The sequence below is a fragment of the Diabrotica undecimpunctata genome, chromosome 9 (assembly GCF_040954645.1).
Source record: "Diabrotica undecimpunctata isolate CICGRU chromosome 9, icDiaUnde3, whole genome shotgun sequence".
Lineage (NCBI taxonomy): Eukaryota > Metazoa > Arthropoda > Insecta > Coleoptera > Chrysomelidae > Diabrotica > Diabrotica undecimpunctata.
Genome location: NC_092811.1, coordinates 105,047,624 through 105,071,925, shown reverse-complemented (window position 1 = coordinate 105,071,925; position 24,302 = coordinate 105,047,624). Strand labels below are relative to the sequence as shown.

The 24,302-nt window shown below is 33.9% G+C and overlaps 2 protein-coding genes across 2 annotated transcripts in view; one reads left to right on the top strand and one right to left on the bottom strand.

Moving 5' to 3' along the window:
• Positions 1 to 24,302, top strand: part of LOC140450374 (uncharacterized) — a 1,628,978-nt gene that overhangs the window by 1,370,628 nt on the left and 234,048 nt on the right. The gene's annotated exons all lie outside the window — the stretch shown is intronic.
• On the bottom strand, positions 8,879 to 15,075 carry LOC140450375 (2-iminobutanoate/2-iminopropanoate deaminase-like). Its single transcript, XM_072543972.1, has 3 exons — positions 14,927 to 15,075; positions 14,637 to 14,869; positions 8,879 to 9,090 (listed from the first exon to the last, which is right to left on the bottom strand). The coding sequence occupies exons 1-3, from the start codon at positions 14,989 to 14,991 to the stop codon at positions 8,966 to 8,968; spliced, it is 423 nt and encodes a 140-aa protein (XP_072400073.1). The 5' UTR covers positions 14,992 to 15,075; the 3' UTR covers positions 8,879 to 8,965.

The window sequence follows — 24,302 nt, the reverse complement described above, 5'->3', positions numbered from 1 at the left end:
TCGTGCTGAAGAACATAAATGTAAAGACTTACTTAAAAAGCGCACGAAACTTTTAAGAAACAGACACTATGTAACAAAAGATCTAGGAACGTACATAAATATAATTTTACCCACCCGATAGAAAGTTGAAAGAAAGAATCGTCGAATTTCCGAGAAAACGATAATAGCTGACAGTTTGGCCCCTTTAGACTTATATGGTAGTTTTGTTAGAAAAATAATTTAATAAATGTAGTATTAACAATATTTATTGCTTTAGGGTAAATACCCACACAGCCAGACACAAATTTTTAAAAAGAGATACAATACAAGGATTACACAGGGATTACATACACTCTTCTCGCCCAGGGGCCGATCAGGGAATTTTTATAAACGATAAAAGGTAGGCCTCGAACAGATAGGTATACATTCATTAAGGAAAGACATACAAAGATAGCAAACAATCGTAAATTTCTTTTCTGTCTAAAGCAAGAAGATGCAGTATATTATATGGGCTTTCAATGTTTAATTTTAAAAGTTTTCTGAAAAGCTCATTAGATTGAGCTCTATATTTTAAACAATCAAAAAAGATGTGGTCCAGGTCGCCGATTTTATCACAGGCTTCACAAAGATCACTCTCAAGTATTTTTATTTTAAACAAATGTGCTGGATAACACGCGTGACCAAACTTCATTCTGCTGATAGTAGTTATACTTTTTCGACTGCAATCATACTCATTGTACCAAGGTTTTCTCCTTAATTTGGTTTCAAGCCTGGTGTAACGTGTTGGGTTTGTAAAGCTGTACTCTAGCCATAAATAGGACCATTTCTTCATCATTCTCTGTTTTGCTATGATTATTTGTTCATCTGTGGTTACTTCGTAATTTATTTGTTCCCCATTACTATGCTTTCTTTGGCAATTTGATCTGCAATTTCATTGTTTGTTATTCCTGCGTATGCTTTGACCCAGAAGAATTTTATATATTTATTTTGATCTTGTAAATGTTTAAGTATTGCTTGGATGGTAAAAATAATATCAGTTCACTTTCAAAGGAAAGTGAATCGGAAAAGATTATAGCATTCTGATCCTCTTCCTGACGAAAATATTCTAGTGCTACTAGAATTGCTATTGCCTCAGCTGTAAAAATAGATGTGTTTTTGTTTAACTTACTGTATACTAATTTTTTCTGTATACGTTTAGGTATTACGAAAGCGTAACCTGTACCATCGGTGTTTTTTGATCCATCAGTGTATATAGTGACGTAGTTTGGATGTTCCTCTAAAATTTGACTTATGACTATACTATTAAATGATGCTAACTCCGAATAAAGGGGTATATTCATATCACAGGAAACAAAGTGATCAAAGTAGTCGGTCGCTACCTTTGTTTGTGGTTTTAAGGTCACGTTTTTTAATTCCTATTGTTTTAAGTAAGGCTTTGTATCAAAATATTAAATGTCATAAAGTATGAAATTACTAAATAGAAGAAGCCTAGTCAAAATTAAAAAAAATCAATGCAGGTGTACTACAAGGTAGTGGATAGAACCAGACCTATAGCTATTACATACCAGTGATATCCCTGAATTAGATCATAACACACTAGCTACTTTTGCTGATAATACTGCCATGTTAAAGAAAAGTACCAACCCGTGTTAACAGACTTAACAGTAGGATAAATCCTACAGAATTCATCATCATCAACCTGTATGCGTCCGCTGCTAGACATATATCTCACTTAGCTTTTTTCATCTGTCGCTGTCTTGTGCGGCTTGTTTCCAGTTATAGCTAACACGCTTCAGGTCGTCAGTCCATTTAGTTGGTGAGCGTCCTCTGCTCGGTATTGCTTCTTTTCTTGGTCTCCACTCGACAATACGTTTTGTCCATTGGCTGTCTGATAGTCTGGCGTGTCCTGCCCAATTCTATTTTAGCGACGCGATTTTTTTGATAGCGTCTGTTGTTTTTGTTCTGCGACGTATTTCTTCGTTTGGAATTCGGTCCCTCAGAGAGACACCCAACATCTGGCGCTCCATAGCCCTCTGAGTCACGCGAATCTTATTTACTACCTTTTTTGTGAGTGTTAATGCTTCCGCTCCATAAGTGAGTACAGGTAACACATATTGGCCAAAGATTTTCCTTTTGAGGCATATGAGTAGATCCGATTTAAATACAGTTTAATTGATCAAACGCTGCTCAGGCTAATCCTATGCGACGTGGGAGCTCACATGTCTGGTTATCTCTGATAAAACCGAATTTCATGTCCTAGGTACTTATACGATGTAGTTTGCACAATATCCCTTCCATCTACAGCAATATTTTGATTTAGCACCAGATATCAAGGAAGCGTGATATAATTTTTTAAACATTATTATTGCATCATCCATACGATTGGCTATAATGACGATCTCATCTGCAAATTTTAAATTACTGAGCCTCTTTCCATTTAGGTTGATACCATGCTCGTTCAAATGTGCTTTCTCACAAGTATGTTCTAAAAGTGTCGTGAATAGCTTTGGAGAGACGGTGTCTCCTTGCCATACTCCTCGCTGTATACAGAATTTATTTGTTTCTTGTTCAGCTGGTAGCATTTTAAAATTCCTTGGTATATATTGAAATCCCCTCATATGTGTTAAAATACCAAAAAGTATTTTCAATCCTCTTTGCGTCGCCAAGTTGATATAAATACATTTTTAGAGTTTGTTTATATTTCACAGATGTGTATTTTCTCGGCATCCCTTTGATCGTTAAGCCGTTGAATATTCTGCGTTTGAAATAAACATCCATTTAGATCGCTGAGAAGGTTTAGGCGGAAAGTTAAATGCGTCACTCTCGCTGAGGTCGCCGTTAGGGACAGTTTACTTCAGCGTTTGTCCAAATTTTACGTCAAATTTGAAATGTTTTCTCGTTTTTTGTTCCTTTTTATGAAAAATAAGTAGTGTTGTGGCAGTTAATAGTAACATTTTAATGTGTAGTTGCAGTTTAAGTGAAGTTTGGAAGAATCTTTGTTTCCATCCTCGTTTTGTTTGTCCCTGGTCGTCGTTTCAGACTATAGATGCAGTTTTTTTTGTTCGTGTGTCAGAGATTCCCAGTCCAGTTCTCCCAGAAATTCTAAAGTCCAGTAAAGTCGAGTTTACAACTCAGTTGCATTTTAGTGACACTCAGGTAACTTTTTTGTTTGAATTTTTAAAGTGAAGTTAGACATTTTTTATAATAATTTGCTTTCATAACAATTTAATTGTAATAGTTAATATTGTAAATTTTAGAGTGTGGTCTTTGCTGTCATTTTATTTGTTCTTTGTTTTAAAATTTAATGTTGACATATGACAGCTAGCTTTATTATTTTTTGACATTAGTTCTGTTTTGTGTTTAAAGAAGGTTAACCTCTTTACATAGTTTCATCTAAAAAGATAATTCTTTATTTGTAATAATTTATTTTTGCCACAGACTATAGCCTAGTAACAGTTTATTGTAGTTTTGTAGTATCTCCCACTTATAAACGGATGTTGTGGACGGGTAGGACATAGTAAGTGTTTCTTTTTTATTTTGGTATTTATCTCTGTAACTATCTATATAGTATTTTGTGCCATTTATTTTTGTAACTGTTTATGGCGAGACAACAATAAATGTTTAATTTATTTCTTAAAACCATTTTGTTTATTTATTTAGAAAAGTCTCCTAACCTCTATTTTGTATTTTTTAGGACGGAAGAACCCTTTCTTTCTTTCAGCAGGAAGTTTCCTCGAAGCGGCGTCCTATTTTAAATAGCTAGAGGATCCTTCTCGTTGTTTTTATTTGCTCATTTGTCCAGAAGATTCATATAAGTACCCTCTTTTTGTTTCATTTTTGTAGTTGCCCCGATCCAGCCCCCTTGCCATTCACTTATCCACGACTTCAGCTCTCCAAATAAAGACTGAACGCTGTTCTCATAAGTTTCGTTTATTTTGCTTGCCCTATCGCTAACCCCAATAATTTCTGTCGCCAATTTTCATCCCCCTATAATAATACACTATGTGGTAGGCAAATGATTCGTTACAAGATAGTCTTACGCTAGCTGTGGCATTTTGGTAGATATATTTGATTATGTTAGTATAGCGATGGTCTATTTGGCATTCTGCCAATGCTTTTAATATTTTCTGGTGGCTTATGGTATTGAATGCTTTCTCGTAGTCGACACACATCAGTGCCAGTGGTTTGTTGCATTATGCAGACTTCTCTATCAGGTTCTTAATCACTAATAAGTGGTCAATAGTGCTGTATCCCGATCTAAATCTAGCTTGTTCTTTAGGCTGATAGAAGTATAATTTAGCGTCCAGTCTTTTTTTGATAATTTTTATGAAAAGTTTATATATGTGTGAAAGCAAACTAATATGACGGTAGTTTTTAAGATTTGTTATGTCTCCTTGCTTGTGTAATAAAATAATGACTGCATTGTTCCACTGAGAAGAAGTTTTTTCTTGGTAGATGCATTCGGTGAAAAGCTTGGCCAAAGCCTGGATAATTGTATTTCCCCCTAGTTTGATCGCTTCGATCGCTACTTCCTCATCGCCAGGGGGTTTGTTATTTTTTATTTCTAAAAGTGCCGTTTTGATTTCATATGGAGGTATTTCTGGCATTCATTCTGATCCCTGGTTTGTGATTTTGGGTAGTGCTTGATCTTGCCTTTCGTCAGTGCTCTCATACATTTCGCGATAAAGGGATTCGACAACTTCAAGGATTTTGGTTTTATCAGTAGTAATATTTACATCTTTGTTTTTTATTTTGTACATATTTTGTTGCCTATGTTGTTCGTATTTCACCTCAAAACTGTTAAACTTTTGCATTATTGCAATTTTACAAATAAGAAAGAACAAGACAATCCTGTTAATGTAAATAATACTCAGATACTGTATGCCTATACCGCAAAATTTTTGGATATTACATTAGGCGTTAGGCTACTCTGGAGGGGCCATGTTAAAAAGAAACAAAATTACAGTTCAACATCAAGTATAAAAAATGTATTAGCTATTTGGAAGACAGTCCACCCTGTCAATCTAAGACAAAATACTTCTGTATAAATAGATTCTAAAATCTATATATGGTATCCAATTGTGGGTTGTCCTAGTAAGAATAATTTAGATACCATTTAGCAATTCCAAAACAAAGTGCTAAGGAGCATTGTCAACGCTTCTTAGTACTATGCAACAGTGACCTAAAAATGGATACTGTTAACAAGACCATTTAAAAATTTGACAAGATGAACAAAGACATCTTCAACACTTCAATATTGAGGCCATCCATCTCCTCGACATTACGGATCTGGCTATAAGTCTCAAGAGGAAGGAACCCTTCGAGTCAGTTAAGTGAGAAGTTAAGCAGAATACAGTGCAAGGGATAGTACATGTTAATATTTATGCAATAAACCAGCAGATTCTAAGGGATACTAGTAAGTTTGCCATTAGTCTCAAATTAGTCTTATTATTAAAAAGTCTGGTTTTGTCGTATACAGTGAACAGTTTTTTTAAACAGAAATCGGTAAGCAAGTTCAAATGAGCAAAGGTGAAAAAACTTTTTTTGTGCTCCATCGGTGGTTTCCTCGTCGTAGCTTTGCATGATTTTTAGTAGTTCTTTGGTGGATAATGCTTTTGAACTGAGTTTTCTTTTTTTTAATCAGTTTAAAGCTGCCTCCGCTTGGTATTTCGGGCCAATCTTGCACACTTGAAAGATAAATCTGTGAAAGGGTTGATTTTTATATCGTACTTCGTAAAATATTTTTCTTGTACCATTTTTGCTGTAGTATTCTACATTAACTTTACATACGACTCTTTGTAGTCTTCGCCATTTTCTTTTTTCATGTTAAAGGCATATTCCTCTAGAATTTTTGCTAGTTCGGTTATGGTAGTACATCTTTCAAGCGTCAAATTTCTCACCCGTAGGAATTCCGAATATTGGGTCCAAATAAAGCTTCTGGACCTCTGATTCGTGGCCTTCATGGCTACGTGATGATCTTGATTTTTTGTCTGGAGTCATTATATTTATCCAAAATTGATTACGCCTCAATGACGGTAATCAAACTGACAACAATAGAATTACTAGACACCTTCGTGACGGATTTGTCATAGCAACGTAGCGTTGCTATGATGTTTTATCAGTTAAAAAGAGTCTAGTGAAATCGTCGAAATATAACTTTAAAATAATTAAAGTAGCCTTTAATTGTTTAGCTGTTGGCACAATTTTAATCACGACTAAAATTTTTGTTTAAATTATCTTAATGATAGAAAGTTTTTAAGGTCTCGTTGCCCGGTCTATTAGGGAATAGCCGTTAACCTCCTCCTTTATTTGTTATTTGCTCAACTTTTTTATTTTTCATGTTAGCTTCGTTAAAAGTTTTTCAAACAATATAAAAATTCGTGCCGTGGCAGGGCGAAATGTTATACCACAATACAGTCGACAACGGAATGGAGTTTATCAGCTTAAACAAACATAGACAATAATCAGAATGTAAATCTAAAAGTAAGCACTTCCAAAGTAAATATAATTAAATCTTGCAACCACAGTACAAAAAAGTGAACCATAAGAAAGTTCATTAGAATGACAAACAAGGTTTAAATTCAGAAGTTGTTCGTTCAAAATGCCTGAGCGTGGATTTTGTTTAGAAAAGGGATGAAGGGAGGCAGCAAATAAGGGGTTTTTTAAAATCCATGAATCAGTTCCCAATTAGAAAGTAAAGTAACAAAACATTTAGCTGTTTATAGCAAATTATGTTTACGCGTTTTGCCATTTTAATGATGTACTGAGAGCACGTCACATTTGTGTATTTAACGACTAAAACTTCGAGTTAAATACAGCACTTCCAAAAGTTTACCTATAAAGGGAATTAGCTAATTCCTTTTTCGAGTGCGTTAATATATTCAAATATCAATATTCAAATATCTCTAAATGTCAAACTGTTGAAACTGGGAAAGACTCCTTATTAGGGGTCTTTATTAAATTTTCTTTTATTGTTATTTTTATTTTTAAATTTGAAGTAATTTTAATTTTTTATCGTATTGCTGTAACGAACGTGCTTAAGACAATTTAATCTTGACATTTGATGTTGACTCTTCAAGGTTACTTAGTGTTACTCTGGCAAGTTTACATCCTTTCCCTTCTTCCTATCTTTTTACGGTTTGCGTATAGGAGTGACATTTGACAATTTCCGCGATTGTTGTAGTTGACCAACCAAAAAGATCCCCAGGTCCTAAGAGTCTTAGGCCTGCCTCCTTCCTAGATAATTGGTCAGCAATGCGGTTGCCTTTATTCCTATTGTGTCCTGTAACCCACCTCAGGATGATGGTATTACCATCCGAAGCTTGAGTTAGTGACTCGTGACACTCCATTACTAAACCTGATGTGACACGTGGTCTATTCAAGGTTAGTAGCGCTTGTCTGCTATCTGTGCAGATCATTATAGTTTTCCCTGCTGTACCTTTTTGGGTTATCTCTTTTGCGGCTATGGAGATACCAGTCAGTTCTGTCTGAACTACGCTGGCATTTTTGCCCATACCCCACTTTATTCTTCAATTTCTTATTATTCTAATTTATTCTAAGGCCGGATCTGGATTTTTGTAATAAAATTATGTGGCTTTTATTTTGATATTTAATTTCTTGTCGACACTAATTACACACATATCCAAAAGTTTGGAATACGTACAAATAATATATCTACGCCTATGATGGTTTTAAAATTGTTATTAATATTTATTCTAGAGCGTTTTTAAATGAAAATGATAAAACATTTGAATGGTTTTTGTATGATTTTGATCACATTCTGATAAACATACGCTGATTAGCGTATTTACACATTTTTTCAGTTTTTGTTTAAATTTGAATTGAGCCGTTTAAAAATGCCTAGAAACGTGATATCTCATTTTGACATATCTAGAGTAATTTCTTTGTTACAACAGGGCTTTAGTCAAAGTTATAACGCGAATATTGTTAATGCTACTCAGAGTGCTGTATCGGAAATTAAAAAAAAAATTCCAAGTTACAAATGACGTTAAGGATTATCCCAGAAGTGGTAAAAGTCGATGTACAACAGCAGCACAAGACCGGCAAATACCATGGATAGCTCGTACAAATCGTATGGAATCTACAAGTGGTATATCCAGAGAAATTTCTAGGCTTCAAGGACTGAATATTTCACGGCAAACAATAACACGCAGACTAAATGCAGTAAATTTAGTAGAGTTTTAGAATTCTTTAAAGTAGTAAATTTAGAATTTACTACTTTAGTAGTAGAATTTAGTAAAGTTAAATTCTCAAAACACGTATCAAGAAGCGAAACAATCCCCCTATTACACTTCGAGAACTAAAAGATGCTGCCCGTGAAGAAGGGGAGAGAATTCCGCAAGACCAGCTTGACCAGTTAATCGGCAGCATGCCAAATCGCCTACAGGCATGCATACAGGCCAATTGAGGAATTACTTACTAATTATTAGTTTTATTAAAAATTATTTTTTTCTATACTAATTTACTTTTAAATGTAAGTTGTACATTGTAAGTTTTTCACTCCAAGAGAATAAATAATTTTTTTGCATATCGTTTATCTGGTTTTGAGATTTATTTAGTATTGTTGAGAATTAAAACAAAATGATGTTTAAATATTCAGAAGAGTTTATATATAAACATCAATAAAAAGATGAAATATTCCAATATTCCAAACTTTTGGACATATGTGTACATTCTTATTTGCTGTAGAAATCTGTCATTTGCAGGACCGTTCTTCCAATAGATACATATATGTGAACCGAAATTAAAATTTCCATACACTTTGCTATTCTTTCTTGGACGATTTGCATTTTTTATGTTTTATATAAAAACATTAAAATAGTAGCTCGAATTTGATTAAATTTTTTAGCTCAAATATTAAAGTAGTAAGTAATTTCCATTTAATAAAAGTTTTTATTTTACCTTCGTTAAAAATAATTTAGTGCGAAATATAATTCAAATAAATAAGCAAATAATAGTAGCACGTTCAACATGTACATTCAGACGGAGCTAAATCTCCCGAGATCGCTATGGCTTCAATTTCGACTTTGGCATTTACGGGCAGTCTGGCAGCTTGCACAACACATCGAGCGGGATAATTTTTCTTAACATCTAAACGAAAAAATCATAATAAGTACTGAAATATAAAAAATATTTTCAAGATTACTAGCTACGAGGTACAATCATCGGAGCTAGTAATCAAGATTAAAGAAAGAGTTAGTAATCATTTTATTGAATAAAGTTATTATATGGTATACCATGAAACCTCATAGTTATTGGAATATATTTAAAAATTGAAAGAAGGTCTTAATGCAGCCTATTGAGAAGATGTTCGATGCCAAAAACAAGCAAATATAATAATAATAATTATAATAATAATAATATGGCAGAGTGTTGAGGAGGCGGGCCCCTGTCATACAATCAGCTACAGCCCAACAAGAACAACAACCACAAGCGAGCCAAACAACAACAAGAGCTCAACTCGCTGAAGGTGCTGCGCTGGAACATCAGCCTGAGCTCACTCAAGCGGGACGACCGAGGCAGCGCAGCGCATGAAATGGACGGTGTTCATGAATGAAAATATTTTGCGCTTTTATTATAAGATAACAAACCTCGGTAAAGAAACGATCGGCTATCGACAAAATCTGTATGCCGAATTTTGCAGAGAGTACCCAGAAATGCAAGTATCTGAACAATGAGTAGCAGATCAATATTGGGTAGTTATCAGAAATAATCTCATCCCAGAGATTACACGCAATACCATCAGAAGCGAAGTCGAACGGGAGATTCCTAATCAAGAGGTAGTTGGAAATCAAGTCCTTATTGAAATACAAGAGCCAATTCCTGAGGTTGTCATACAAGAACAAGACACTCAACCTGATAATACACAGCAGGACAACGAGTTGCGCGCTAGCCTAGTTAACGAAATGGCACGCGCCGTACAAGAGTTTAATGAAACAAATCCACTTAGTAGACCACCGCTACCAAGAGTCTTGTAAGAAACTAGGTGTGCCGTTACAATTTGTGAACACTGAAGTCCTGCCCAATTATGTCGTAGAAACCCATACATTGGAATATATGCACACGCTGATTTACTGTGCAGCAACAGCAATTGCTAATGTTATGGACATTAAGACGAGAACACGACAGGGTACTAATATCGGAAGGACAGATAACAGAGTTGCACCTTGGAAAAAACGGCTGCTAATGAATCATTACGTATGGACATTGATCAAATCACGGAATATGTTCGAGGAACAACAAGTAGAAAAGTAATCAGAAGAGCTGAAGAAATAATGCTATCCACCGCAAGACACTTACAATATAATCCAGAAAGCAACACAGCACAAAAGTGCCTGGATACATTAAAACAAAAATTTTCCGTTTACTCAGGCCGACTAAGGAGATACAAAATTAGTAACAAACGAAAATCCGACTTTTGGAAAATGCCGAGAAGGCGTTCTATTGGAAACTTAATTCTACTGCAGAAACTGCCAATAAATCTTACCCAAGCCGAAAAGAAATCCATGAGTTTTGGGGAAATTAACTTTCCACACCATCTGCTCTTAACACCAATGCTGGATGGATCGAACATACGGCGCACAACTGCCAACACTACGTTACTGCCCCCTACGAACCCTTCACTACTGAAGAAGTTTCAAATATTATCAAAGAGCTTCATAACTGGAAATCTCCTGGACCAAATGGCGTTCAGAACTTCTGGCTTTTAAAGTTATGGAGTATTAATGAAGGCCTTCGTGTAGGCCTCTCGTTTCTCTTTACAATTCTCTTTTATTTCTTTTTTGAACCATGGTGTATTATTGTTGTTTCTTTTCTTAAGTATGACTTTGCATTTTCCTAGAGCTTCTGTTGCTGCTTCTTCAATGTTGTTTTTAATTTTTTCCGAGCTATTTGTTTTAGCTATATCTTCTGTACTAGCCTCCTTTGGTACATTTCTCTTGTAGAGTTGTTCAAAAGTGATAGTACATTGAATTTTTTCTTGGTATTTTCCTGTAGAAAATGTTTTGGTGTTATTTTCATTCTTATCTTTGCTAGTACTAGTTTGTGTTCACTCCCTGCGTCTGCTGAGTTTTAAGTTCGGATATCTAGAATCTGCCTTGGGTGGATTTTTCTATTAGTAACTATAAAATCAATCATAGATTCGTGCTCCCTGGAGTTTTCAAATGTATATTTATACTGTCATGACCATATAATGATTTTAGTCATGAGTTCACCATTTGAGTTGACATGGTTTTTATTAAATTTTTGTTTTACTCCGGAATTATTTTATTTCCGATTCGTGCATTGAAGTCACCCATAAGAATTAAGGGTTTTTCATAAGGTATTTTATCCAGGGGGGTTATGCAATTGTTCGTAAAATGCCACTCGTTTCTCCTTAAGTTTGCAATCCTTGGGGCTATAGATAGATATGACATGAATTTTTGGTAGTCCATTGTCATGTCTATATGTATTATTCTTTCGGAGATATAATGGCAGTTATTTATGTTGTCTTTAAATTTTTTATGGACAAGTATATCTACGCCTGCTCGAGCTCATTCTTATTTCTTTACTCCACTGTATGCTAGAAAATATTGGTTATAGTCTCATTGACATTTCCCTTTTTTCTTGATTTCTTGGACTGCACAAATGTCAATATTTTATTTATCAGTTCTTCTAATATTTCTTGGTCTTTGTTGTTGAAATAAGTAATGTTCCATTTTGCTAATCTGATTATTTTTCTTTCTCGTTTTCTTTTTCTTTGCGTGGTTCGTCATCTTAGGTTCCGCCTGGTTCCGAGGCTTAATATCGGTTCTTTAAGCCTTGTTTTCTTTTACAATGGGTAGGATGCTAACTCGGCCATCAACACTCCTCTTTTATCCGGGCTTGGGACCGGCTGTTGGTATGAATGCGGCTTCTGTGCTATAGTTTATTTTTATGAACGAGAGAGTAATTAGCATAATTTTAACTGGTAGCTCCGACCACTCCATGGGCGTGCTCAAGATTAATTGAAAAATTACTTTGAATAATTGTAAAAAATAAATAAATTATTTCAGTGTTATAAAGTGTTATGTGTATGTAAACAAAAGTGACCTCTTTTATCACACACTATATTAGAACTGACTGGCCTACATTAAAAAGGGTTTTAAAAAATTCACATTTTTTTTAATTTTTAAAAATTACAAAAGAGAAAAAGAGTTTTTAAAACCGTCTAAGGTATGTTAAATAGATGAATAAAAATATTAATATAAAACTTACAGCTACTTGTTACAAATCCAAATCAGATTGAGAAGATGAACTTTCAGAACCAAGATTTATAATAACTGGCTCGATCATTTTATCAGTAATATTGTCCAGCTTCCACATTTTTTCCTCTTCTTTAATAGTGTGATTTACTGCCTTTTCCCAGTTTTCAGGTTTTACATTATTTACGGCCTCCAAAAACAACTGTTTAACATCATGAATTTTAAAAGTGGTATTTTTTCTTGAAACTTCACTCTTTATCTGTGCCCATACCAGTTCAATCGGGTTTAATTCACAATGATATGGTGGGGATCTAAGTACTGTCATTCCACGATTTTTGGCAATTTCATCAATTTCGTATTTTTTAAATTTTTCTTTATGAAAGGCACACAACGAATAAAGTTCCTTTCTTATAGATCCGGGATGGTACGTAATATTTTTTGAACTCAGCCAATTCTGCAAGTCTTTTTTTAATACTTGGTTGTGGGCAGTCCTTCTATAAGTCTGGAGTGATAACTTGCATTATCCATTACTATTACACAGTTCTTAGGAAGAAGAACTATCATTTGTTCGAACCATTCTTGAAAGGCATCAGCGTTCATGTCTTCATGGTAGTCACCGGTACGAGTTGATTCAAAAGTTAATAAACCACCTTCAACAAAACCGTCTGAACTGCCAATGTGTACTATTATCAGCCTGCGTCCCTTTCCTGATGGTGGGTTTAAACCAGTAGATAAGTTATTTACAAAAGCGTGCCTTTGACTTGTAACAGTTTCATCCTGCCAAAATTTATTTGGTGTATGACCCTCGTTGATCCATGTTTCATCAAGATAAAATATTTTTCTTTTTTGGTTTCTCATTTCCTTTATGGTTCTTAGAAAATGTCTTCTCCATATGACAATATCGCTTCTTTCTAATAAAATAGACTTTCTGGGATTCTTTTTCCAGCGGAAGCCTATTTCTTTTAAAAGTTTCCATAACGTACTTCGACTCATTTCTGGGTAATCCTTATCATCTCGAACTGAGACAAGAACTTTATCCAATGTTGGAAATTCTTGTCTAAAGAAGAATTCATGCACTTTCCGTCGAAGTCCTTCTTTAAAATGATATTCTATTTGAAATTTTGGTTTCCCTGGAGCATTACGTGGCATTTGAAAACTACCACATTTCTCTTCTTTAATAACTCTGTAAATCGTAGATTTCCCAACACCAAGTGTACTGCTAACTAACTCAACGGTCTCATCAACACTTTCACATAAACGTTTGTCTGTAAATGATTTAAAACAATTAAATATTAATGTTTTTTCATTAACTGTTAGAGGATTAATTTTTCGGCGTTTACACGGCACTTCCAAATTTTCCATAACACTAGAATACACAATAAACTGCACCTTGCAACTGAAGTACCTACTTTTAGTGAACTGTTAAGAATTTTGAATACGCCACTTGGACCTTTCTATATACAAAATGGAAAAACCCACTATCACATTTTCTGTGGAATAAGTTTAGAAGGTAATTATCTAGTCAATTACTGTCGTAGATTCCTGGAATTAAAGAATTAAATGTTTGATTGTTGAAACCCTTACTTCGTGGAATGCACTCATTTCAGATAAAATAAAACGTTTTATTTTACCTAAAGAATTAAACTTTATTTTGCAAATAGGCAAAGAATTAAACTTTATTTTGCAAATAGATAAAATAAAACGTTTTATTTTATCTAAAGAATTAAACTTTATTTTGCAAATAGGTAGGTACTTATTAAACTTTTATTGGTTATATATAACCAATAAAATAAACATCTTACATTTCTTGCAAATTCATTAGTACCTGTTAACCTCCATCACTCCGACACTGGCAACCTTATTTAGGGATTAGTAACCCTCACAACTATTGTATTCTATTCTGCTCCAACCTTTATACCTGGTGGTCATACTCAATTTAAAATTGTTTTCCTATATACTTCTGTAAACTTGTTGACAAATATCTGTTTTTCATTGAGTCACCCGTATCAACAGTTTAGGGATTTGCATACATAATTTATTGTTTTATTACTCTCTCATACATAAAAATACACTATACCCAATCCACCCAGTTGTTGCGCTCATAACCCCCAGGCAGAGTTTGTTGTAGTAAATAGAATCAATGTATATAATATAATTATACAATTTAAAGTAATTTTACTTTATGATTAATAAAACATAAATTTCAATTCATAATCTAAAACCAAATGACGATATACCAAACAAAATGAAAAATACATACTGGATATTAGTGGTTACAAATTTCGTAAGAAAGATGACTTAGTAATATAAAATTACCATGGATTTAGAATAAAGAGAAACTGAAAATGCTGTGCCTGTAACCAAACATACATTTTGTCGTGAAACAAATTATCGTTCAGTCTTTTATCTACTTACACGTTCTGTAAATTTCGTTCATCTTAAAAAAGTCATTCATGTCGTCTAAAAATATGTTCACCTTAATCAACTTATCGAAAGACGAATTGCCAGCTCTGAGTATCGCCTCCAAATTTTTCATCGCTTGTTGCATCTCATTGTCAAATCCTCCTTCCACCAGCTTTCCGGTGTTAACCGAAAGTCCAAGGGTTCCCGACACGTATAACGTTTTTGAATCAATCAAAATGGCCTGGCTGTAAGAAAAATATGAGATCTAATTGGATTTTTAAAGCTAGTTATAAATTATTTACCTATAAGGAGCATTATTTACTGGACCGGGAGCAAATGGAGTAGAAATCAGCTTTTTTGTTGTCATTTTTAGTATATATTTTTGATTGTATATCACTAAGAACTAATTTTGTATTAAAATTTTGTATAAAGTGACAATGTCAATATTTGGAATTTCTTATTCTTCTTTTTTGGCTACATCATTGACAGTTTATCCATTTTTCCTCTTCTTCTTCTTCTTTTTGGCTTTTATTCTACTGAATAATCAGCCAGTACTTGTTTTGTAAATTTTTGGGTTATTGTCGTAAGTCTGAGAATATATCTCATGCTCTATTATGAATTATCAGTGAATATAGACATTTCATCTACATATCTACAGTTTATTTGTGTTTTATTTGTCAATTTATTCAATTTATCCATTCTTCTTCTTCTTCTTCTTTTTGGCTTTTATTCTTCTGAATAATCAGCCAGTACATTTGTTTTGTTAATTTTTGGGCCACTGTCGTGAGTTTGAGAATATATCTCATGCCCTATTATCAATTATCAGTGACATATAGACATTTTTTCTACATATCTACATTTTATTTATGTTTTCTATTTTCTTATAGTTGGTTTAAATGTTAATATTGGATAGGTTATTATTAAGGTTATAATTTTATATGGTTGATCTGTAGGAATCTGAGAAGAATTTTGATAATTTTAGGGTTAATCTCGCATAGAAGCATTGGTATGTTAATTGGGGTTTTAATATTAATTTTGATCAGCTCCTGATAGACATCATAATCTTTTATTTTGTTTATTGGGCATTCCCAAAATATGTGTTCTAGTGTATCCATTTGCCCACATTCACAGTATGGGTTATCGCGAATGTTAATTTTATATAAATGTACTCCTGTCAGGCAATGATCACTCCTCATTCTAATAATGGTAGTAATATGCCGCCTATCTATGTATGGGATTGTGTCAAACCATGGTTTATTAGGAAAAAAATTTTGTATGTTGTTATACCACTTGCCTTTATATTGAAAAGAATTTAACCAATTATTTTGATGCATAGAACATATATAAATAATTATTTTTTAATAATGACATGATATCCAAGTTACTTAATCGAATTTTAGCAGGAATATTTAATTCAGCCCCAATATTTGCCAGTTTGTCAGCTATTTCGTTTCCCTTGATATCATTATGTCCAGGAATCCAACATAATCTAATATCTTTCCCATATTTATTTAAATAGTATAGTTTCTTTTTAACTTGCAAGACTCTGTAATCTTTTGTTGCAGTTATCATATTGTTATTAATGTTGTCTATAGCGCTCTTTGAGTCCGTAAATATTATAGCTTTATCAAAACTGTTTTCCTCACAAATCATTAGACCCTTTTGAATAGCTATTGTTTCTGCTGTACAGATATTAATAAGTGAAGGAATTTCAATTTATCCAGTTAACTTTAGGGTTATAACTGTGTTTTTTTGACACTTGTGAAATACATTAACATATTACCACAGAATACACCAAACAAGAAGAAGCGAAACGAAAGGCTTTTTCGCAATCCAAATTTCTGTTTAAATCCGTCATGTTCTCAATACTATATCTGCCAACCTATAAAAACTGAAGTTTGTTTACGTGTTGAGAAATGTTTCGTGTGTGTTGTTTAATAGTAAAAAAGAATAATGCTATTATACATATATTGTACACATATACACATATTTTAATACCTTAAAAAAATCGATAAAAAGTAATAGAAATCGACTGATTTTCATCTCGATTTTGGAATTATCTCTCAAATTTAATCAATTTTTATCATATTTTTAACGTACTAAAATACTTTTAGTACGCTAATTCATCATCATCATCATTGGTGCTACAGCCCTATAAAAGAGCCTCAACCTTTCCAAGTGTATTACGCCAGTCAGTTCTATCCATTGCCAACTGTTGCCAGTTTGCTGCGCCTATTTGTCTACCGTCCTCATCTACACCATCCCTCCATCTGAGTTTTGGCCTACCCCTACTTCTACTTCCCACAGGTTGCGACATAAGGATTCTTCTAGGAGGGTTGTTCTGCTGTGATCTTGCCAGATGTCCTGCCCATCTTAGTATTCCTATTTTTATAAAGGATACTTCGTCTTTACCACCAAATATATGTTTATATCTGTGATATATCTCGTAGTTGTACCTCCTTCTCAAAACACCATTTTCACAGATGCCACCGAATATTCTTCGCAGGATCTTTCGTTCAAATATAAGCAGGAGATTTTCATCTGCCTTGGAAATGGTCCATGTCTCCGACCCATATGTCAACACTGGTTGTATAAGGGTTTTGTATATGGTTATTTTTGTTTTTTGGCTTAAGTTTCTGCTTCTCATATGTCTACTCAGTCCAAAATAGCATTTGTTTGCTAGGATTATTCTTCGCTTGATTTCTTCCGTCATGACGTTCTCCTTGGTGATCAGGGAGCCTAAGTATGTGAATTTGTCCACCGCTTCAAAGGTAGAATTATCAACCGTGAATTGGTGGCCAATGTTTCTGGCTCTATTGTTGGGTATTGATGCCATTATCTTAGTTTTACCTTCATTTGCTTGTAGGCCCATATTTTTTGAGACGTTTGACAAGGTTGTATACATTTCTTCTAGCCTGCGTGTTGTGCGGGCAACTAGGTCGACATCATCTGCATATGCCAAAATTTAGGATGATTTATTGAAAATGTTTCCTCTGTTGTCTATTTGGGCATCCCTAACCGCCTTTTCCAAAGCTATATTGAAAAGGAGACACGCCAGCGCATCTCCCTGTCGCAGCCCAACATGCGTTTCAAACGTCTGAGATTGTTCGCCCTGTATTTCGACTTTGCAAACAACTTTACGCATTGTAACCTTAACCAATCTTATCAGTTTATCGGGGATGTGGAATTCATCCATGGCTTCATACAATTTATTTCTTAGGACACTATCATAGGGCGATTTGAAGTCTACGAAAAGATGGTATGTGTCGATATTGAATTCATTGGTTTTTTCCAGTATTTTCCTTAGCACAAAGATCTGGTCTGTTGTTGATCGACCAGGCCTAAAACCACTTTGATATTCGCCAAGAAGCTCCTCTGAATATGCACTCAGGCGACCATATAAAATACTCGAAAATATTTTATGCTGTATTAAGAAGAGTTATTCCCCATAGTTTCTGCATCGCCCTTTTTGTGTAGCGGGCAAACGATCCCAATACACCACTTTTCTGGGATTTGTTCCTCATTCCAGGCTCTCAGTATGATTTTATAGATATGATTATTCAGAGTAGCACCTTCACATTTAATAAGTTCCGCGGGTATACCATTACTTCCTGGAGATTTATTATTTTTTAGGTGTTTTATTGCATTCCGTACTTCCTGAATTGATGGAGGCTCCAATGGTGTATTGTTGTTTGCTCCTGAGGTGGTTGATTTGGATCTTCTATTTCGATAGTAAGTAGTTCTTTATAGTGTTCCACCTACCTTTTCAATACTTCTTCTTTTGTATTGAGTATATGCCCCTCCTTATCCTTAAATAGTCCGATCCTTGGTTTAAATTCTTTTCTTGCTTTATTTAGATTTTTATAGAATTTTCTTGTTTGATTGTCCTTTTTTAATGCCTCAAGTTCTTCCAATATTCTATTTTCATAAGTTCGCTTTTTTTTCGATGGATGTACTTCTCTTCTCTTCTGAGATCTTTATATTTTTGTTCTTTTTCTCGGGTTCTTCTGTGCTGCATCAGTTTATATGCATTGTTCTTTCTTCTTGTAATGTCCTCGCACTCAGCTTCGAACCACTCATTGCTTGGTGGTGGTCTTTGCGGTCCTAGAATGTTATTTGCTGCGTCTTTAATGTAATTTTTACACACTTCCCATTGTTCACTAATTGTTAGATTCTCTTTAGTTATGTATTTAGTTTCGATATAGTTTTGAAACCTTTCTACCGTTTGCGGGTTTTTGAGGAGTTCAATATTAAGGCACCTTGTTTTGGTACTTTTCTCCTTCGTCGCATTTGAGATTCTAGCCCGAATTCTAGCATCTATGATCACATGATCAATTTGGTTGTTCGTTAATCCATCAGGTGAGGTCCAAGTCCTCATATGTATTTTTTTGTGTAGAAAACATGTGCTTGCTACGATCATGTTCGTTGAGGCTGCGAAGGTGACTGCTCGGTGTAAATTCGAATTAGTATTATTATGGAGACTATATTTACCAATGTGCGGTAGATATATTTCTTCCCTTCCGATTTTTGCGTTCAGATCACCGATTACTATTTTAATGTCATTTCTGGGACAATTCTCATATGTTTTTTTCTAATTCATCATAAAAATTGTCTTTTTCTTCGTCTTGAAACAAACAAATTAGTACGCTAATTTGTTTGTTTAAAAAAAAACAAATCGATATTTTTGACTTTAGACCTTTTTACTTATCAGTACAGAATTGATATATAAGTTATATTAAATTTTACAGAAAAAAATAGAATTCATAAAAAACAGTCTACTAAAAACCATTAGTTTTAATATTTACCTACTTTATTTCTCAGTGTAGCTATAACTTTACTACTGTTTTGAACGACTTCCTTAGTAATTTTCTTAAAGTGTACTAAGTAGTTTAACTGTCATTCTCCCTCCGAAATTTTTATCCTACGAACATCAAAGTTACCAACAAAGCTTTCGCTTCTTGTTGGGTGGTGTATTCTGTAATATTACACAATATAGACTGACTGCTGTAATACAGTCGCGTTCCCCAGTGCGACAGTGAAAACTGACGCAAATCAGTCTCTGTATCTCTGTCTACTAGGCTGGGTTTATCGATAATGTGACCTCCTCATCGGTCATTTAGGTCACGTGGTCAATAAAGCTGACAAGTTAGAACGAGATGCAGGGACAGTTTTCTCTGCCGCGCTTGCGAACGGGCTGGTGTTGCAACGATCAGTATATCTTGTTTTATATGTCTATGATTTTACGTTGTATAATGAATTATCCAACACCTTGAAACGCCTTCCCAAAAGGACAATCTGGAGAATTTATAAGACAGTTTGGGATTGGAGAAAGAAATGAGCGAGAAGATCGATTGGGTGAATCTGTATTAGAAGAAGAGTCTGTAACTACTAACACTTACTTCAAACTCCCATACATAAGATTATACACGTGAAAATCACCTTAAGATACTTCAGGCCACGTTGTCAGAAATCAAATAGATTACATTATGATTAATAAAAGATTCCGTAATAGCAAAAGTATACCTAGGAGCCGATATGAAGTCAGACCGACCACAACCCACTGATTTGAAAAATGTGGGTCTGGCTAAAGAAGATTCGACGTAGTGTCATCTCAAAATACGGCATGAGGTTACTCAAAGATCAACGCACAAAACAGATTGTAATAATGTATATACATAGTAATTTGAATACCGTTATTCAAACGGATTTAATAGACCAGGAGCTTAAAAAATAGCATAGAGTTTCACAAGATATACAAGAAAAATTTCTCAAATCACCAAAAATTAAGAAAAAATCGTGGATGACAAATGACATTCTAAATATGATGGAAGAGAGGAGAAAGGTCAAAGATCAGGACAAGACATTATACAAAAAAAATAGACAAAGAGATAAAAAAATAATCAGAATGGCTAAGAACACATAGCTGAGAGAACAATGTGCGGAAATACAGCTATTGCAACAGGAACACGATTCATTCAAAATGCACAAAAAAGTTAAAGAAGCTGCAGGCTCATACAAACCTAGAGGAGTTGGATGTTTGGCAGACAACCAAGGTAATTCACTACTAAGTCTGGAAGAGAGACTAGACACTTAGAAGAAATGTGTGGAAGTAACATTTGCAGATGAAAGGCACATTGCCATTGAAGACATAGAATGCCAATCAGGACCCTCGAATACCATTGAAGAAGTCAAGGCAGCTATAAGAAAAACTAAAGATGGTAAATGACGACTATATTTAACAAAACATATATAACTGGAAATATTCCCCAAAGCTGGTTAAAGTCGACCTTCGTAACTATACTATACCAAAAAAAAATTAATTAAATGCAAAAACATACGAAGACTACAAAATAATTAGCCTAACGAGCCACTTACTTAAAACGTTTTTAAAAGTGATAGATAACAGAATATATAAAAAATGTAATTATCCAGAGGTGTAGGGATGTCAACTGTGATGTATATGTTTGTTTTATCGACTACAAAAGGCATTTGATAGAGTAAAACATGACAAACTCATATCCATCTTGAAAGAAACGGGCTTAGATGATAGATACTTGCAAATTATTATATATATATATATATATATATATATATATATATATATATATATATATATATATATAACTGATACTACAACCAAACTGTCATTAAAGTGGATGACCAGTTGATGGAGATAATAGATACAGGAGTGAGACAAGGATGCATTCTGTCTCCAGTGCTATTTAACATGCACTCGGAGTGTATCTTCAAGCAAGCACTGGGACAACTACAGGAAGGCGTCTTATTTAACGGAGTGCGTCTAAACAACATTAGATATGCTGACGATGCAGTAGTTTTTGTCGATAATACGAACTCAATACGAACAAAACAAAGTACATGGTAGTTAGTAAGCGCGAAATAGTAAATACACATCTTTTGGTAAATCAACAGTCAATTGACAGGGTAAACAGCTACACACATCTTCGCACTAACATAAACACTGAATTGTACCACTTGACTGAAATAAAACAATGCATAGGGAAAGCAAGATCGGCGTTCGTTAAAGATGAAGTCTCTTTGCAGAAGTCACGATTTACCACATAGTACCAAAATCTCTATCATTAGATGCTATGTAATTTCTACATTATTACACGGAGTAGAGGAACTCATTCTTTAGGGCAAGGTATTAAAAAAGAGAGAACCAGGGAATAGAAGGATATCCTGGCTTCAAAACCCAAGGAAGTGGTTCAATATGTCTACAACCAAACTATTCCGAATAGCTGCAAGTAAAGTTAGGATAGCTATGCTGATCGCCAACATCCCGTAAACTAATACTACTTGTAAACTAAAAAAAAGGAAAAATTCCAGTAGTTGGCTGTATATATAGTTAAAACCATGAAGTGAATAAGTTCTAGTATAAAATCATCGTATATTTAAAAATTATTTTTATAAAAAATTTAAATTTTTCAAACGGATTAAAATTTTAGAACGTTTTCGGCCTTATGCGATCATCAGCCCCTTGAAAACGTGTAATCACAATCACCTTTCGATTACATATTAAATGTAAAAATTATAATTAAAGTGACATAAGATGTCACTTTAAAAGGAAAATACTGAACTTTATGTCCTAGGAAAAATACCAGCCAATTGACGTAGTGGATCAGGAAGTAAAAATAATTTAAGTTGACAAGTTCTTTAAGACACGTGATAGTTTACTTTTAGTTAATAATCAAAATTCAATGCCCACTGTGAGTTATGGTTTAAATCTAATTTAAATTTAAACTATTTTGTTGTTTTAGATTAAATTAATTTAAATTAAGTGATTAATTTTAAAGTGAACTCGTCTCGTCTCAACCTTGGAGCTTTGAAGCCATGTATATGCTTGATTTTTTCTTTGCGTTGCTTGTGCACGTTCCTCATTGTACTAGTCCGTCCTTGTTTTTCACGCCTTTGTCTACCAATCACTTTAGGTGGTACCCCTCCCTACACTGCATCCAACAGCTATTAATATTTTCAAATATTCCACCTGTACATTCCTCTATCATACATTTCAGAGTTTATTCCAGACTTTGCTGCTGCTGCTTGGAAGCAGCATGCTTAGTAGTTAAGAAGTGAGGTAAACTTTTCTCTTTTAAATTCATTTTATATTAGTTAAAGAGTCATCACCAGGACTTAAAGATATAAAAATGTATTATAAAATTTATAGTTAAAAATAATAAAATAAAAAAAGTTTTTTAATACTCTATTATAGTTATAAACAAATAATTTGAAATTATTCAGAAACCAGCCGGTAAGGTTACTGATTGTAAAGTTTTATAGCTATTTAATTAATCTAAATTTATACAATTTTATAATAATTTATTAAAATAACTTTTATACGTTAACAAAAATAAAACGAAAAAGCCGTTTTTTAGAGCACGTCGTAAAATACAAATGTCTGCTTTTGTTTGATGTAAACCATAACTGTTTGTCATAAACAGATAATTTATCCAATATTTCATTTACCAAAGTACTTTAGGTTTTCATAAATTTTAAACTGTTTTTAATATTTAATCGCAATTGAAAATACTCTGTTTGTATAGATATTTACGTTTTTGTCGCCAATATTTCCATAACAAATTAATTTTATTACATATAACTGTGTAAATATACGGAACATTCTATAAAATTTTAGTAATATTTCTACGTTAAAACCGACATAATAATTGTTTTCCTTCTAAGAGTTTGTGGTAAAATTTATTTTTCTTCTTCTTCTACTACTTCTTTTTATTCTTCCTCTTTATAAGCAATTCTGCTTGTTCATTGGCGGATTAATACCTCTATGAAAGGTTGTCACTCCATCTTTTACGGGGTTGTCCGATGCTTCTTCTGCCGATTGGTGACTTATTTCTGGTGATTCTGCTTATGTAGTTATTCCATTCCTTTTTCTATTTTGTGTCCATTCATTTATACACTGTACATACACTTCTCTTTCGATCTCTCAGCGTATTTCTTGTAATTCTTCTCAGTGCTCTCATCTCTGCCGTTTCCAGTAGCCTTTGCGTTGTGGTTATGGTTGTGTCGGGTCTTGTTTCTGAGGCTTATGTCATTATTGATAGGATTGATGATAGGAAAGATTTCCGTGGTTTTAGCTTTCTATCCTTACATCAAAGGTGTCACTGGCAAAATCGACAAAATCGTTAAATCAAAAAAAATAAAGACAATATTTACCTTCCAACAAAAATAATATCTTTTGTCCAATCAAAGACAATGTTCCAAATAAACATGTAGTTTATAAAATTCCTTGTACGCACTGCCTTCGATCTTATATAGGTCAAACCAATTCTAGAATCCAAAATAGAATTTATGAACATTCCATTTCTGCCCGATTCAATTTCAGCTCTAGATCAACATCATCTTCATACTGTCACAAAATTAATGTTGAAAACTCCAGAACCATAGCCCCCATCAGCTTCTATAAACCAAGAATTATCCGAGAAACCGTGACTGTCCCCTGTAGCAGTCGTGCAGAGATTAGTGATCGGTTTTTAGTAGTGTCTGGGACTCGGGAGACTAAGACCCCGGAAGCCCTGAAGAACTCATTAGAGAGGATGTCGAAATCTTGGCGTATAGATAATCGACGCGGTTTAACCCGGAAGACTGGTGAGTTTATTATTAATTTTTATAACAACTGTTTAGGTTTAATTAATACAGTGTGTT

Excerpts from the sequence above, each read along its gene's own strand:
- LOC140450375 (XM_072543972.1), bottom strand. The coding sequence starts at position 14,991 with ATGACAACAAAAAAGCTGATTTCTACTCCATTTGCTCCCGGTCCAGTA. Across the intron at positions 14,870-14,926 it reads GTAAATAATGCTCCTTATAG|CCAGGCCATTTTGATTGATT; the intron begins GTAAATAATTTA and ends TTTTTCTTACAG. Across the intron at positions 9,091-14,636 it reads GAACGAAATTTACAGAACGT|ATGTTAAGAAAAATTATCCC; the intron begins GTAAGTAGATAA and ends TTTTTCGTTTAG.